Raw genomic sequence first — 18,257 nt, forward strand, 5'->3', positions numbered from 1 at the left:
CCAAAAATGTCTCAATATAGTCACGTCTCCTGGGTGGGGAAACCCCCCGGGTAACAATAATGTACAGCCTAGCAGAAGAGCAGGGCAGGAGGCTCCCCAAGGCCCTGTCTAGAATTCTCTGCTTGCTTCCTCCCCCTGTCAGCCTAATGGTTATCTTCTTCAGATGAGGCCCAACTCCCTACCTACTCCACAGCACGTTCCCTTTTTCCAGGGAAATGACTTGTAAGTGGCATCTCAGCACATTTGGAAATCAAAGAGAGGGTGCTTGAGCACGTCTTTTGCATTTGGAGATAGCTGAGAAGAAACGAATGCTGGTACATCCTTACAGTAAGACCTTCTAAGGTGATCAGAAGAGGGCAAAAGAGTCTTTTTTCAGCTTCTGAGACAGTAAGGAAAACATGACTGTTAGGTGCGAAGTACTAGCTGTTTCCAAAACCCTTATATGAGCATTGTGTCAGCTGAGATGCAGCCGATTATTTTTAGAGTGTTGGAGACCTCAAGGCGATCCCTCCAAGGAACGTTTAACATTTCCTAGAAGTTCACCAAATGTTTCATCGGGTTCAGTATCTGTGGAATGCACGTCTGCAAAGAGAGGCGGTGTCACCACTCAAGCCAAACACACATGGTCACAATGTGAATTTGCTCGTGATCCACATTACAAGGATATAAGCATATAGTTCAATTGGCAGCAAAAGAGGGTAATGAGCCTCTTGGCAAAGTTCCAGAGACTGGACTTTGGTCCAGGCGCTCCTAGAATTTGTCCCTCTGCAAGGGAAGCTGCCTCTTGGGAACTGATCCTGTAGGCTCTCGCCAAACCTTTGGAGTTTGGGGGGACCTCCACCCCAAACACCTCCCTTGAGCAGGACACACTTCTGTGCTGCCTGGGATTCCTCCCGCTGCATCTGTTGCACAGAATCCTCCAGGAAGAAACGCCACTAGCAAGATATGAGACCCACTTAAAATTTAGTGGAACTGCCAGTTACCCTCCTGTGGACAGCCGAACCCGCTCACATATACGGGGACATCAACCAGGTCAATCACTCAAAAAAAAAAAAAAAAAAAAAAAACTTCTGCAGAGATCTTGAAACAACCCTGTTAAGAAAAATTGGTGCCTTCCGTGGCCAGGGTCCACATTGGCCAAGTCATCATGTCCATCCGCACCAAGCTGCAGAACAAGGAGCATGTCATCGAGGCTCTGCGTAGGGCCAAGTTCAAGTTCCCTGGCCGCCAGAAAATCCATATTTCCAAGAAGTGGGGCTTTACCAAGTTTAATGCAGATGAGTTTGAAGACATGGTAGCTGAAAAACGGCTCATCCCAGATGGCTGTGGTGTCAAATACATCCCAAATCGAGGTCCCCTGGACAAGTGGCGGGCCCTGCACTCCTGAGAGCAGAAGAGTTGCCCCCTTGTTAGTGACACAAATAAAAACCGCATTCTTAACCAAAAAAAAAAAAAAAAAAGAAAAGAAAAAAGAAAAATCGGTGCCTTTTCCTATGTGCACCGCTGCGCCCTGGACAGACCTGCGGGAACCCACCCGCGGGAACCGTGGTGGGACGCGCTGCGCCGCCGGCGCCAGCAGGGGGCGCGCGCTCCCCTCCCGGCTGCCACAGGTTTAGCAACAGCCCCCCCCCCCCCCCCCCCCGCAAAGCTGCAGGGGCACCTCGGAGGCTGCCCAACTGCCCCACGCACCGCAGGGAGGCTTTGGAAAATTCCCAAGCGCCCTAACCTTCACCAGGCCTCTCTGTGCCGGCTTCCTCTCGGCGGAGGCCACTGCTTACGTTTAAAATTAAAATGTCGTTTTATTGCATGATTAATTTCTCCTGCACCTGCCGGGCCGCTTGGGGACACACAACAGACCCGTTTCTCCCTCCCGGAGGGCTGGGGAAGTTGCCTCTGGAGAAGTTTGCGTAGCTCCAAATACCGACAGGCAAGGCTTGGGGCGCGAGATGACAGAAAAGGCCCAATATTCAGACAGAGAGCGTTGGTCTCCCCTGCAGGGCCATGGAAAAGGGATTGTGAAACAGAAACCCGCGCCAGTCTCTGCCGGATCCTTCCTCCCCCCGAAACGCAGCCCCCAGCCCCCCACTCGGGCTGGGGTGGGGGTGAGGCGGGTCCGCACCGTCCTGGGGCGCGGAGTGGGGAAGGCGCGTCCGGGCTCGTCTGCAACCGAGAGAAATAACAATTTAACGCGATGCGTTTAAAAAATTCAAACGAATGGAAAACACCCATGAAGAGCCAGACACCAGCGTCGTGCAGTCGGGCTCTGCACCCCCCACGCCCCCACCTCCACCCCCGCTCTTGAGGCACCCTCCGGGCTCTGCGGGTCCTGTCTTTACTGCAGGGATATTTTGTTCATTGGGGATGGATCTCAATTCTCGCTTGGCTCATCCGTCCCCAAACTCCCCTCCACTCCCCCATCAAAAGGTGGTTTGTGGGACGATGAGGGGAAAGTGACATGGGGGGAAACCGGGGGGCTTGGCGGGGGGCGCTGGTGCCAAAATCAAAGCCCTACGTCGCTGCGATGAAGACTCGAGCAGAGGCCGATTTCTCAAAAAATGATGTTTATGCCATAACATCGGTTTATGACAGCGTGTGATTTCGGGGTGCAGGCTCTCAGGCTGGGAATGCGTGTTATACCAGGCTCACTGCCAAAGCCCCCCAGTTCTCCACTGCAGCCGGGCGACCCTTCCCCTCGTGCATCCCCTTCTGCTCTGGTAGCCTCAGCCCTGCAGCCGCATCTCAAGGGGCTGCTTTTGTCTGTTCCTTTGCTTTATTTTCATGTCCACATGTAACTGAAACCAGGCGGTGTTTGTCTTTCTCCCTCGCCAGGCTTGGGTGTGAGAGGTGGACGGTGCTTGCGCGCCAGAGGCCGCTGGGCCGCTGCGCCAGGCTGCTCTGCCCTGACTGTCCTGTCTTCTGCTCTGCGAAGGAGCCTGGCGCCAAGCCCCCCCTTGCCTCCCCAGCCCCCCTGCTCCCCTCCCCTTTGTCCAGGTCAGCCCTTGAAGGGCTGCAGTCCCACCACCTGCGGGAAGTCTCCCCCAGTCTCGGGCCTGCCTTCCGGGAGGCTGCTGTTGAGCAGCTGGGCCAGATCAGCTTAAAGAGTCCTCAGCTGCGTCAGGGGTGGTTCCCAGGGGACATCGAGGCTGTCTGGAGATTTGTTTTTGTTGTCACTATCGGGGGAGGGTGACTGCTCTGGCATCTGGTCCTATGAGGCCCCACAGCAAAGAACTCCCTGGCCCCAAATGTCCATTGTAGGGTAAGGAAAATGTCAGGCTTTTCTGTCCTCCCGCCATCAGGATAGATGATGGTCCTTGTGGTCCCGAACGCATGCCTGATGGCGGCACCTGGAGCAGGGTGTGGGCCTAGGTAGATGGGATTCACCTGGGCTGAGACTGGGCTTTTAAGGGCGGTGTCACGGGGACGCCTATAGAAGCCAAAAGAGAAGCCGAGAGAGAAGCTGAGAAAGAAGTAGCAGAAGCCGAGAGAGAAGCAGAGAAGGCGGGAGAGCCCAGATAGAGTGAAAACTTGCTGGGGGCTGGGAGGCCTGCCAGCCTCCCCGCCCCCCAGCACCCCTGCCTGCTGTGTACCGGGTAAATCCCAGTAAAAACCTGCAAAAAGCCACAGAGGACTCTGACTCCTCCTTTACCCGGTGTGCATGGGATCAGAAAACCTGCTCCATGTCCTGTTCCTGGCCCCTACAGTCCATGAACCCAGAACCCCCGAATCCACACCCGCTAAGATAATACCAAGGATTTTGTGAAACTTCCCCAGGAACCAGATTTGCATTTTCTCACTGGACTTGCATGTTTTTGCCCATATTTTGGGACTTGAGGACCGTGTAGGAAGGGGTGGGTAAGACAGCAGGACACCTTGTGAGGACCCAAGGGTTCCTCACCTGCGTCTGGTCGGCAGGAGGCCAGGTGGGGGAGTGTGGTGGAGGGGCCTCGAGGCTGTCTTTGTTACTGCGGAGGGGCTTTGTTAGGCGTGTGGCAACAGGGGGCTTCCTAGTTCTAGATCCCAGGCTGACTGACCCCCGGAGGCTGGGGCGGTGCTGACAGCTTCTCCCACTGGGGCGGAACGCAACTTCTGGCTGACCCCGTGGCAGAGGCAGACCAGAGTCTGCAGACTGGTGCTCCCCGAGGGAGCCTAGAGAGCTGCAGGCTTAGTCTTGTGCAGCTGGCCGATTAGAAAAGGCACCTTTCTCCCCAGAAGGGTCAGGGGGTGGGGCATGGATTCCGGAGGCAATCCCGCCTCATGACCCGGCAGCCATCAGGATGGACTGGCTTCACTGCTGTAACGGACTCCCCTGCCTAAAACAAAGGTTGAGTTCTCACTCAGACGTTCATGCAGGTGGGTCGGGTTCTGCTCTGCTAGTCATGCAGGGGTCCAAGCTGAAGGTTTGCACATCTCGCCGACACCAGCCTTCAGACACAAGGCTTCAGGCTTTGCTACCGCAGAGGAACGGAGCAGGAAGAACATTGTTTAAGGGCCTCTTGCAAGAAGGGGCACACAGCCCCTTCTCGCTGGCCAAGGCGAGCAGAAAGGCCACTCTTAGCTTCGACAGTGTGAGGAAACTCAGCCATTCCATTTCCTGGAGGCACAGGAGAACCAGAATTGTCCGCGAACACCTGCAAGTTCTCTCATAGAAGAGAGAAGAGACGCCTTGCTGTCTTGCCACCACCACCACCACCATCACACACACCAACATCGGGCAAAGAGGCCCCCACCTGAAAGACAAGAGGTTCTCAGCATTTTCTAGAGGCCACTGGACAGGGCTAAGTGCTGGGCAGAGGAGCAGTAGAAATGGCTAGATCTAGACCCCAGACCTCACACCCAGGGTGTCACTGGATGGGGTTAAGCATTCTGGGCCTCAGTTTCTCCATCTGTATAGTGAACAGACTGCGTTAGATAATCTCTTCCATGTCCTGTGAACTCCCAGAAGCTAGAAAATGTTTTATTTTACTGCCAGCCCCATGCCTAGCACAGCACTGGCGCATGTGGGTGCTCACAGGTGTGGTGAAAGCTGGGGATGAGTCAGCTGCTCTGTTCTGTCCTGACGCGGGAAGGTTGGTTCGGGCGCCAACCTAACCCGCTGCTGGTTGTTAACTCCATGTGAGGCGCGCTCCGTGCCTGCTGCACGTTCCTGCTCAACCCACAGAAGCAGGGCCACTAACTGACAGGCCGCGGATCACAGGCGCTTGAGGGAACCCAACCGAGATCAGCAGAAGAACCCACCAGCTGAACCCAGCTCGGTTGGCTCCAGAAATATGAGCTCAGGGGGTTGTTTGAACAATTAAGGTTTTGTTTTGGTTTAGTGTGTGTGTATGGGGGGCAGTTATTTTGCAGGATGGTGGCTAAAGCCATCATCCACACCTAGTGGCGTGGCCTCTCTAAGGTGCAGGTCTGACTTGTACAGCTTCTGGGGGACATGAGCCTCTTTGTCTTGACATTATTCTTCCAGCTCTGATTTCACTGGCTGAGAACTTGGGTGAGGCAAAGCCTGCAAGTGTTCCACACCCTCATTATCTTAATTTCAAGACCCACCGGGGGTCTCTTTCTCAAATCCCCCCGCCAGGCAGATTGTCACCCTGTGATACATCTCACACTGAGACAGGATCTCTGCTCACCTGCCTCTCCCGCATGTAGTAAGCACCTTAGGGTGGGCGTGTTGTAGATGCTTCTGGATCCTGTTGCAGTTTCTGACTGAGAGAACCTGCAGCTTGGTTGTCACCTCCAAGTGGCAGGGAGCCCTCTGCTATCTAAGTTCTATTGTGGCCTCTCACGGGCCAGCTCTACATCTCAGAAGTTCTTCCTCAAATTAAGCCAGATTGTGTTTCTTAAGTATTTTTGGTCTTTGGTTCTCATGAATTTGTACTAGATCCACTTCCCCTCTCCTCACAAGTCTTCTTCATGCACATCTCCTCAGGCCCTAACTGCGCCATAGAGGGTATAGTAGTAAGTGCCTTTACCAACCTGATCTCTTTCTTCTGACAACCAAGACTGAACACAATATTCCTGTCCAATACTGAGCACGATGGGGTGTCACCTCCCCCACACCCTTAGTAGTGTGGCCTGAGATCCAGCAGCTAGTTTTGCAGCCACAGCACACTGAATTCCTGTTAAATCCTGGCGTGATTTCCCTCCATACTTGCTGAACCCCAGTTGACCCTTCTGAAAGTTTTCTGTCCCCTGTGCTCTCAGAAAGTAGACCTGGCTTTCTGCTCAGTGCCTTAAATTCAACCCCAGCCCCAGGGAGTCTCTGCATCATCAATGACTCCAATGGTGGGTCCCCACACTCAGGCCCCTTCTCTGACCTCACAGCCTAGTGGGCACCCCTGAATCTGGGCAGAATACTGCCCCAGGAGTCCAGCCCACTGGGTAACTTTGGGCAAATCTCAGTCCATCTCTGGGTCTTCATTTCCTCATCTAAAAAATAAGATTCTTGCTTCCCAGAAATTGGAAGCTAAGAAACAACAGGGGCATTGAATTTAATATTTTCCCCCCAAACCTTTTATTGGGTCACATGCAATACAGAGCGATCCTTTGTACTCTTTACTCAGTTTCCCCCAGTGCGACATCTTGCACACGTATCGTACAAGGCATGCCCAGGAAACTGACGTTGATGTAGCCCTTCAGATTTTACTGGGGCTGTGCCAGTGACATGCATGCACTTGGAGGCGGTCTAAAGCCCCTTCCAGATCCTAGGGGAAAACTTCCCACCTGCTCCCCATTAGCTCATGACTCAGCCCTGGAGGACAAGCATCTGCCTGTGTCTATTGCAACACCCGGGAGTCTCCCCAGGCTGGGAAGTGTGGGGGCTCAGCGTTGTTCAGTGCCTGTGCCAGATGGGGTGATGGATGGGGGGTCAGCGTTGCACAGCAGCAGTGAAATCCCAGAGTGAAGCTGGAAGTGACTGGGGAAGGCATGCTTCTCAGAGAGGAAGTGGGACCAGGTGGGTTGCGGGAAGACCATTTGCTACCTCCCTCCGTGCGCGAAGTGCAGCCTCCAAGGTGAGGCCTGGCCTGGCCGGGGCCTGAAACACTGGCAGTGAACCCACACCAGCTCCCTGGGATGCAGAAATATCTTGCTCCATTCAGCAGCCCTTCTTTTAACTGAGACAGGAAGTGGGGGTAGTGGGGGGGTTGCCAACTTTTCTCCTGAGGCGGGAGGGTGGGGCTCATACCTGCCCCTCCCCCCCCCTTCTACACACCACGTGACTGGCTGATCCAACTGGCTGGGGACCAGACTAACTGGCTGGGGACCATTAGTCTGCCTCAGGACCCAGGCCTAAGAGATGTTTTGATTTCTCAGGCCAGCACATTCTTCTCGAAGGTTGTAGGGTAAGGAAAAATGTCAGGCTTTTCTGCCCTCCCGCCATCAGGATAGATGATGGATCCTTGCGGTCCTGAATGCATGCCTGATGGGGGCACCTGGAGTGGGGTGTGGGCATAGGTAGATGGGATTCACCTGGGCTGAGACTGGGCTTTTAAGGGCGGCGTCACGGGGACGCCAGTAGAAGCCGAAGCAGAAGCCGAGAGAGAAACAAGAGAAGCAGAAGCCGAGAGAAGGCCTCCCAGCCCCTCAGCCCCCCAGTACTCCTGCCTGCCATGTACCTGGTAATCCCAATAAAAACCTGCAAAACCACTGAGGACTCTGACTCCTCCTTCACCCGGTCTGCTGGATCAGAAAGCCTGCACCGTGTCTATTCCTGCCCCTTACAAAGGTTGTTTTCTTTTTTTTGCTACCCCTAATGCACAGGCTGGGGGAGGAGGGACGTGGCTCTGGATCAGCAGAGCAGGCCAGGCGGGCCGGGCCGCACCTCCCACTTCTCTCTCTCTTTGCTGCAGGCACCAGGTCCTGCCCCAGGGGGCTCAGATACTGCGCAGAAGGGGCAAGCCGGCTGACCCCAACTTCTGCTCTGTGTCCACACGCTGACTTCCTCACCCCCCTCCTCTCACCTAGAAAGTGGACATGAACTAGACCTCGTGGGGGACCCCAGAAGATGGGAGGAGAAGTCTGGGTCTGACCGGGGCTCCGGGGTTTCTGTGGGCATCTCTCAGGCTGAGACCCGGGGGCTGGGCTAGCTCGGGGGCCGCAAGCTCCAGCGCCCGCAATGCCGAGACAATTGTGAGCAGGTGGGGTGGCGCCTGGTCCTGTGGCCTGGGTGCGTGCTCAGCAGGAGACCCCGCGCCCCGGAGAAGCACTGGGGCTCAACTCCAAGAGGACCAAGGGCTCCGGCCTGTCTTGCTCCCACTGCGTCACTGCCCAGCACAGAGCAGACCCAGGAGACACCGGCTGAACGAGGAGAGGCCACTCTGTGCAGCCACACCTCCCAAATGTCCAAGGAAGCCCACATTTGGGGCTCGTGGGGAGTGCAAGTATCGTGAACCAAATCAGAAACCTCCCCAGACACCACGGGGTCCAGACTGGTGTGTGGGCTCAGGAGGGAGCCAGGCTGCCCCAGCCACGCTCTGCTCTCCGGGAAGCCTACAGGGGTGCAGCCCGACAAGGGTCATCACCGATGGGCTGGGATGCTGGTGGCCCGGCCTTTGCCGGCTTCCCACGGGCCATCACCAGGCCCCAGGAACTGGCCTCCTTCCCTTTCTTTGAGTGAATCTGGTCCTGTCCCAGGGGGCCTGACAGTGCAGCAGTGGGGTGCTCATGCCCGGTCTGCCCTGGGCTGGGGAGACCGGCCCTGGCACCCTCTCTCCTCCCAGGTCCTTCCAGCATCCTGGCTGCTTGCTGGGCACCATGAACAGCCCATCCCCCCCTCAACTGTCTTCTCTCTAGTCCAACAAGCCAATGCCAAGGCCACACCTGGACCTTGTCCTCTCCTGGGATGGCCCTGCTGCTGGAATGTCCTGCTGTGTGTCCATGACCCTTCTTTTCCCACCCTATCACCTAGGTGCCCCCCAACACCTGTCCTTCGCACTCTGCTTTCCTTGCTCCCCTGATTCAGCCATTCCCCAGAGTCTGATCAGCACCCCCAACACCCTTGCACTAGGCCTGTCTTTCCAAATCTCCAACTCTGGAGCTAACCAACAGGCTGCCTTGCTTGGGCCAGCCGAGCATTGCATAACGCACACGGCATATCCACATGGGTCCTCCAGGCGCCTGGGGCCACCACCATGCTCTGGACCTCAAGCCTCAAGCTCCCTCTACAACTTCCCTTCCTTCATCCGTCTCCCTCCTAACCTGAGCCTCTTGCCTGCCTCTGGGTCTAGTTTACTTCTTCTATGAAAACACTTCTCCGTATTTTGTTGGGCTAACTGCTTGTTCTTTGGAATTCAGCTTAAATGTCTCCTCCTCCAGGAAGCCCTCTCTAACTGTCCCCTCTGGACACCCGGCTGGGTGCCCCTTCTCTGTGCTCTCTGGGCATCTTCTCTTGCCCTGGTGGTGGCAGCCCCACCTCCCTGGTGCTCTCCAATTACCATTCCTGCTGCCAGAGCTCTGGGAGGGCGGCCCTTTCCAACCTCACCTCTGGTTCCTGGCAGCCAGAGAGCGCAGACACGCCAGGAGTTCAACAACGTTCTTTTATCGCCTGTGAGTCCCGGCCATGCCTCCACCAGCCCGTCCCCCGCCCGCGAGTCCAGATTCTATGCTGTGTAAAACCCAGCTCAGGATCTGCTCCCTTCATGCCAACATTTCGGACAACAGGGGGAGTCCGGCCCTTTCTCTTTGGGTGCTCGGGGTGCTGACCTGGGGGCTGCTCCCGTGATTTCTAATTTTCTCCTTTTATACTATAATTATGCTGCTCCCCAGGTTCCCTGTGGACAGGATCTCTGGCTAGATCACCTGTCTTCCTAACAGCCGAGATTTGGGGGGAGGAGCTAGTGGCTGTGGCCAGGAAACCCGTGTTTCCAGTGTCTACTGTAACAAACTACTACAGACTTGGTGACTTAGAACAACAGAAATTTATTATTATTATTACAGTTCTGGAACCAGAAGCCCAAAATCAGTCTCCTGGGGCAAAAGTCAAGAGGTCGGTGCCTTCTGGGGCCTCGAGGGGAGGGTCTACCTCCCTGTCTTCTAGTCAGGAGCCGCCCACTGCTCTTGGCTCCTGGCCCTGTGCTTGCCTCATCCAGCCTCCTGCTTCTGTGTCACGCAGCCTCTGGCTCTGACCCCCGCCTCCTTTTGGAGAAACTTTGTAGTTACATCGAGGTCACCCAGATCAGCCAGGAAACTCCCCACCTCAAGATCCTGAGTGCATCTGCAAAGTCTCGGTGGCCAGAGAAACAGTCCGAGGCCCCGGGACTGGTCCCAGCTATCTCGGGAGGCCATTATCCCACCATCGACAATAGTGTTCATTTTGTCAGAACGGATGAGGAAGCTGAGCTGCTTGGCTCAGCGCTGTTTTATTTCCACCAGCGAAGTTGGAGGACTTCTTTCTCATGGGCCGAGGACTGGACAAGACTCCTCGGCGTACACTGTTTATAAAGCTCCCAGGCCTTGGTCCTGAAAGGCCGGCCCACCAGCACGTAGATCACTGGGTTCAGGCAGCTGTTGATGAAAGCAAAGAAGTTGGCAAACTGCAGGCCCAGGTCTACCAAGTCCTCCCAGGGGCAGCCCTGCACGGCGCGCACCTGGAACAGGAAGTCCAGGAAGGCAAAGAAGTGGTAGGGGGCCCAGCAGACCAGGAAGGCCACCACCAGCGTGAGGATCAGCACGGTGGTCTTGCGGCTGGTGGGGCCCCCGCACCTGGTCCTGCTGACCTCCCGCTGCCCGGACCGCCGCAGGGAGGCCAGGATGTGGTAGTTGAAGAAGACAATGGCGGCCAGCGGGAGGAGGAAGCCCAGCATGGTTAGCTTCACGATCTTCACGTAGTGCCAGGCCTCGTGGGGGAACTCCAGCATGCAGGCGGAGATGTTCAGGTCTGGGACAGGTCGGACGGTGCGGAGCAGGAACGTGGGGACACTGAGGAGGCCGCCCAGGCCCCAGATGAGCACGCAGGTGGCCTGGGCCTGCCGCCGCCGCCGCAGCCTCTGGCTGGCCATGGGGTGCACCAGCGCGCGGTACCGGTCCTGGCTGATGGCCACCACCAGGAAGATGCTGATGAACAGATTGGCCTTGATGACGCCATTGACGATGCGGCACAGGAGGACCCCGAAGGGCCAGTGGAAGTTGTCCCAGATGTTCTTTGCCCAGAAGGGCAAGCCCAAGATAAACACCAGGTCGGAAGCTGCCAGGTTGGCCAAGTAGATTTCTGCCACTTTCAGACGCCGCCGCGGCAGGAGGAAGAAAGACAGGACGAAGAGGTTGCCCAGCAGGCCCAGGACACAGATGGTGATGATGAACCCGGGCAGCACCCGGTACAGCAGGTCCCAGGCTTCCCGAGTACCATCACAGAACGTCGTATTTGGAGGTGCCAGCTGGCTCTGGTTGTAGGACCCTAAGGCCAGGAGGGTGGGAGATGCCATCCACAGGGACCTGAAACAAACAGCACTTAGTGTAACATGGGAGAGGCACACTGCCCCCTGCAGGCCACGCCAGCCTGCCTCCTGTTCGGGAAAATAAAGTTTTATTGGCAACTGGCCATACCCATTCATTCCTGTGTTATCCATGCCACGTTCATGCTGCCAGGGCAGAGCCAAGTGGGTATTTGTGACTCTCACGGCACAACTCACACTGGGTCTAACTCACCAGCTCCTCCCTTCGCTTGCCCACAGAACGCACGTTTACTGAGCACCTACTGAGTGCCAGGCGTTGTTGTAGGTGAATCAGATTGGACAAAACCCTGTCCTCCTGAGTGTCTAGCCTCTGGGCAAGACCATCCTGGCAATAGCACCCTGAGTATGTCGGCAGGGAGGGGAGCAGTGCAGAGGGTGAGACAGGGTCAGGCTCCAGATAGATTTTGGAGGTAGGGCCACCATGGATTTCTATTGGATGCAGATTGTAAGAAAAGAGAGGCAGAGGATGCCAATGCTATGGGCACAAACACCTGGAAATATGAAATTGCCACCAACTGAAATGGAGGCGGCTGAGTGAAGGTGGAGCAGGGTTTTGGGGGTGGGAGGTCAGGATTTCCTATATGGACACAGGAAGGCTGAACTCTCTGCCAGCCACCCAGCGGGCATGTCCAGTGGATGATGAGACAGACAGTTGATCTTGCACAACTCGGGGTTAGATGCCGACCTCCATGCAGTGGGAATGGTGTACGGCTTAGAGCTGACCCTCCACACCTGCAGGGTCTGCAGTCGAGGCTTCAACTCACGCACCTTGGTGGCTGTGTAGGTGTAAGCGGAACCACACAGGTCAAACCTGTGCTGTTCAAGGGCTCACAGTACCAGTCTGTCCTGAAGTACGGCACGTGATCAGGAGCTGTGACCTCAAGGGTGGGGTATAAAGCCACAGGAGGACAAGTGTAGACAGAAAGAGGTCAGAGCGGAACATGAGGATTGATGGGTTGGAGACTGTGACCCCAAGCAGATGAGGAGTTAGGATTCTCAGTGCAAACATCCACCAGAAAACATTTATTTTGTTACTTGACAGTACTTTTCAGTGTTGCATAAGCCCTCTGGCTGCAATGAGATAAACATGAATGTTCTATGAAAAGTTAAGGGCTGAACCTCTATTTCTCAAGGAAGCTGCTGATGAATATGTCACTTGCACAAGATATGTGCTGAGGTATGCATCAGCAAGGGGCTCTGGCCACTGGCCACTGTGATTTCCTGACCACAAGGAAACCCAAAACTGAAAGTGATTACTTCAGAAGTTGGTGATTTCAACTCTGCTGCCTGAGCCATCAATTGCACTTATAATCCCTATAGATATTTCAGGAAGTGTGACTTTTCCTCTCCTTCAAGCGAGCATTAAGTTTCTGCAGCTCAGTTCTAGTTCCAGCTACTTGTGCTCACACAACAGTGGACAGGGCGGCTGGTCACAGGCAGGGACACGGAGCCAGTGTGAAGCCAGCATCCCAGGTCCTTCAAATATAAAAGCCAGGGCCTCCCCGGAGGCGCAGCGGTTGAGCGCTGGGTTGAGAAGCTGCCCGCAGCCTCTGCAGCGCCAGTTCAATCCCCGGCTGCTCCCCGGCCACCGGAGGAGGGTCCCACATGGCGTGCAGACCTCCCTTGCTGCCCGCTGCTCCCCTCAGCAGTGTAATTCGGTCCTTCTGCCTGTTCTGCTCCCCGCTCTGGCTCTGGTGAATTCTCTCACCCTCCTGCACTTCTGACTATACCCAGTGCTTGTATAAATAAATAAATAAATCTTAAAAAAAAAAAAAACAACAAATATAAAAGCTGGCCCATGCCACTCGGCTTCCATTCTTTTGTCCAGTTCATGGAATCATAGCAAAGTTTGGGTAGTTCACCCCTGTGAAGCAAAACCACCGACTTGGTGAATGCTGTTCTAAGGTCAATTTTCCAAGCGGACAATGGAAATCAAGTTATACTAATGCATATTATACCAGTACACAATGTTAACACACATACACTACAAACATTTTGTGATGAAGTGGATGATGAATTAAAAAAAAAAAAAGCCCAGCATTTGTTATTATCCTTGCTGCCATTATAATCAATTTTAGAAGACATTGAGTCTGGTGCCCGACGATATTATTAAACTGTTAAAACAGATGTCTAAAGTTTTTGTTGAAAATTTTCCCAAAGCAATTGGAAATCTTTAATTAAGGTATTTGGTGAATGGACTGTCAAGATATCCGCTTTTGCAGCTTTTAGGAGATAATTATGAAAACAAAGCTATTATGCAGAAAATCATTGAAATGTATTGCTGAAAGAGCAAGGGAGGAAATGGTCTAAAAATTAAGTGATGAGTGCTCAGGTGGCACAGAGATTTAATTTTGAAATTCTTATAAGAGCTTTGGGATATCGCAATTGTGGGAAGAATCTTTTCAATTAGAAAAATCCATATTTCTGTCCAGAAACAAGATGGAGTTGAGAAAGCCGAAGCTCTGCGGTATCTAAAAATGACAGAGCATGCAAAGCTTGTAAGCAGCTGTGACTTATTGAAAGAGAGGGGGCCCATAAACATGTTTGTTGAAGAAAGGAACTCTGAACTAAAGCAGAAAGGCAGCACCTGTGAAAACACCGGGGTGGAAATATTTACTTAATTCCATATACAAAAAACTGGACTCAAATATAACCCCGCTTGATAGAGTTTGCAGAGAGCTTGTCAGGTGTCTCAGCGCCGGCAAAGGGGCACATCTTAGTTCAATGCGTTCTGGTCCAAGACAGAGTCCGTGGAAGGGGCGATTTAAATGTATTAAGGCTTAAAGTTGAAGAAAAGGACTTCAGGCCTTAGGTGGAACAACTAAAATGAGTAAGCCCACGCTGCATGAAAAACACAGTCTTCAGGAGAATGCCAGAGAGATGGGGGAGTCAGATACCAGCCCAAGAATCTCAGTGCAGCACGTGGATGTGTGTCAGGAGCAGCTATTTCGCTTCTGTTCTTTATCAATGTTCAGTTCAGTTCATGTGAAAACATATAGGTATATTATATATATTTATTATCATGTTATAGATTAATATATTTGAAGGAATAAAATATATGTTATGTAATTCTGTTTTACTACACAGAGATATTTTAAATAAATACATGTATATTTAAAGGCATAATTTGGGGCCTCTCCCGTGGCGTTGGGTTGCGAAGCTGCCCGAGGCCTCTGCAGCGCCAGTTCGATCCCTGGCTGCTCCCCGGCCACCGGAGGAGGGTCCCACATGGCGCGCAGACCTCTCCTGCTGCCCGCTGCTCCCCTCAGCAGTGTACTTCGGTCCTTCTGCCTGCTCTGCTCCCCGCTCTGGCTCTGGTGAATTCTCTCTCTCACCCTCCCGCGCTTCTGACTGTACCCAGTGCTTCTATAAATAAATAAATAAATCTTAAAAAAAAAATAAAGGCACAATTTGGGGGAAAATAATGTTCGAGTAGAACTATTTTAGAGCCCATCAAAATAATACAACCAGTTGGTTGGTGTGTAAGGATATAGATACACTTACATGTATTTAACTACCTACATGTCCGTACATAGTTAAATACATATTTTTTACAATATAGTTTATTTATACATATTTTACATCATTGTTCATTTTTGTACGATGTGTGCTTTCTCCTCTCAGGTCTAGTCCCTGTAGAAATCCCACCGCCACGTCACCCTGCCCCATGGCCATAGTCCCTTGTGCTCTTCCTGCCCCTGTTTTATCCCTCTTCCTCCCCCTCGCCTGCAGAACGTCTCTGATTTATAGTTGCCTGTTGATTTTGGGGTTTTTGGTTATTATTTTTTCCCCCTGATCCCTTATTTGATTCCCCTATATTCCTCCTATAAGTGAGACTAGCTGATATTTTCCCTTTTCCTTCTGGCTTATTTCACTGAGCATGATCCCTTCTAGCTCCATCCATGTTGCTGCGAATGGCATGAATTCTTCTTTTTTGATTGCTGAAGAGTATTCCATTGTGTTAAATACATAGTTTTTGAAACAGGTTTTGACCAGAGCAGCCCCATGGCTCTGTCAGTTTCCTACAATACAGCCTACCTGCCATTTCCAGCCCCAGCTTGTCTTGGCCCTGCAGCCGCGGGACACCAATGCTCCCAGCAAACCTGCCTCCTCTGGGCTGGGGGCGCCAGCAGCCGCCAGCACAGGCATGTGGGGCGCAGCTTTTCACCTGGGCACTGGCCTCCCGTCCCTCCAGAGAATGCTCTGCCCATGCTGAGGAAGCCCCCAGGGGCAGTTGCGGGTCTGGGAAACCCCCGCATCTGGGTCTCGGCCCCTCTCTGCCTTGCCCACCTTGGGGGCACCAGAAAGAGACCCGGATCCAGCGGGGGTGGGTGGCCATGAGGGCTTCAGGTGACCTGAGGCTCACCCTGTGCCTTGGACGGAGAGTGGTGCTTTGTTCGCTCTGCACAGATGGGCAAATTGAAGCCATGGGGCCAAGCTCATGTGGCAAAACAAGCCCCTGGGTTTGTCTCCAGCTCAGAGTTGGGGAACCCAGGCTTGGGGCTTGGGCTCACCAACCTGTGTGATTCTGGGAAGGTCCAGCAACCTCTCTGTGCCTCAGTTACTTCATCTGTAAAGTGGGAATAAGGGTGTCTCCCGCCAAGTGTGCTGTGGGGCTGGAAGGAGGTCACTGTAGCTCCCTCCCTGGGGGTCAGGCATCGGGCCGTCACGGCAGTGATGGAACCGCCACAGTGCGATGACGATGACCACTGCCGCATGTCCTAGCTCCCGGGCGATGAGCCTTCCCTCCGTCACAGGCCAGCCCTGGGCTGTAACCCCAGGTTCTGAGCTCTACTGGGACACACACATTAGGATCTAAGGTATTCAGTCTGGAAGGCTGGCCGAAGAGGTCTGGTTCTGGGCGATGGGTTCTCATTGTCTGCAGTCTGGGAGCTTCTGCCCGGGGCGGGGGTGGGTTGAGAAGGGACTGGAGGAGAGGGAGGGCACTCATAGGAGTTGGGGTGACCACTGTGTGGTCAGCTTTGCTGCCCTCTCTTTCCTTCTCCAAGTGCCCTTGAACATGCAGGGGGCTATGTCCCTGTGAGTCTAGCCCCTTCTGGGAGCTGAGAAGGGGGCTGTAGGGTAAGTTAAAAAGTGCCAGGCTTTTCTGCCCTCCCGCCATTAGATTGATGATGGATCCTCGCGGTCCTGAATGCATTCCTGATAGTAGGCACCTGTGTGGGCATATGTAGATGGGATTCACCTGGGCTAAGACTAGGCTTATAAGGGCAGTGTCACAGGGACGCCAAAAGAACCACGAGAGCAGTAGAGAAAAAGGCCACCAGAGAACGCCGGAGAGCCCAGGTAGAGTGAAGACTTGCTGGAGTTGGGATGCCTGCCAGTGAGAGGCCAGCAGGAGCTGCCCAGGCACCACCAGGCCAGAAGGGGGGCCCGTGCCCCAGTTCCTGATGGGAGGTGGGGTTGGTAGGATGCGAGCCCCCGAAGATGTCCACACCCTAGTCCTTCAGACCCATCACTTTCAGGGCAAAGGGGGCTTTGTAGATGTGATTAAGGGCCTGGCTATGGGGGAAGATTCTGGATCATGAAGGTGGGCTCCATATAATCACAAAGGTCCTTGTAAGAGAAAGAAGGAGGTAGGGGTGAGTCAGAAAGAGATGAGAAGATGCTGCACTGCTGGCTTTTAAGACGGAGGACAGGTCCACAAACCAAAACGTGCAGGCAACTTCTAGAAGCCTCTAGAAGCTACAAGAGTCAAAGGATAGATTATCCTCTAGGGTGTCCAGAAGGAATACAGTCTTGCCAACACCTTGGGTTAGCCTATTGAGACTGATTTTGAACTTCTGACTTGCCGTAAGCTGATAAATTTGTGTTGTTTTAAGTCACTAAGTCTGTGCTGGTTCATTAGAGCAGCAGTAGGAAATTAATGAGGGGATGGTGGGTGGGGGCTGCACCTGGTCTAGGAAGTCACAGACAGCCACCAGTGGCTCCAGCAGAGACTTCTGACTACAGCTCACGTACCATTGCGTTAGCAGACACTGCCCTCCACCCCACTGCCTGTGTGGGTCAAGCCGAGCTTATCTTGAAAGGACAGTCTTTGCCAGCTGCTGCCAGAACTTTGGTGAACCTCACCAGTAGAGCATCAGTGCGGGAGGAGCCCAGCCAGCTGGCTGCAGAGTGAAGAGGCCAGGCTCGCCAGGTGGGCCTCCTCCAGACACTCAGAACCATAGCGATGCAAAACAAAGCCAGCAAGCCCAAGAGAAAACTGATCATCTGTGCACCGGGTAGGAGAGCCAGCCTGGCTGCAAGGGGGAGGAAGGACTCTAAGTGAGCTTTGTTTAAAGTAATAAGGGAGGAGTGGCTGCCAGCCAGAGCCTCTCGCCACCCCCCCAAGCTGTTGACTCAAGCAACAATTGGGATCCTGAGACCTGCACTCAATAAGGGGGTGCATGAGCAGGCACCCAGGATGAAGGGTCCTTGCGGAAGACTGCAGAGGTGAGTGCACAGAGTGAGGACCACTGGTTGAATCAGGCTCATAACATAGACAACCGTAGCCTGAGCCGGGTCAGTGCACTTGGACTTCCTCACAGAGGAGACAGCTGCTCAAGTCAGGCTGAGACATTTAAAACACCTGCTACCCCTTACTGCAATTATAATTGCTTCAAAAAGATGAAATACCTCAGAATCAACCTAACAAAGGAGAAAAGAGAACTACAAGATTTATTACAGGATTTAGATAGTGATGTAGGAGATCTTACACTCTCCTGCACTCATGGATGGGGAGACTCAATATAATAAAAATGACTATCTTACCTAAAATGACATACAGATTTAATACAATCCCTATCAAAA

At 53.6% G+C, this 18,257-nt stretch overlaps 1 protein-coding gene across 1 annotated transcript; it reads right to left on the reverse strand.

Annotated features, from left to right (window-relative positions):
• Positions 1 to 10,355: 10,355 nt before the first annotated feature.
• Positions 10,356 to 11,417, reverse strand: BDKRB1 (bradykinin receptor B1; the record flags this gene model as incomplete). The annotated part of the gene is made up of 1 exon (XM_084240324.1): positions 10,356 to 11,417. One exon carries the CDS (start codon positions 11,415 to 11,417, stop codon positions 10,356 to 10,358), a length of 1,062 nt encoding a protein of 353 aa, XP_084096450.1.
• Between the last annotated feature and the right edge of the window lie 6,840 nt (positions 11,418 to 18,257).

Source organism: Talpa europaea, assembly GCF_964194135.1.
Source record: "Talpa europaea genome assembly, chromosome: 8".
Classification (NCBI taxonomy): Eukaryota; Metazoa; Chordata; class Mammalia; order Eulipotyphla; family Talpidae; genus Talpa; species Talpa europaea.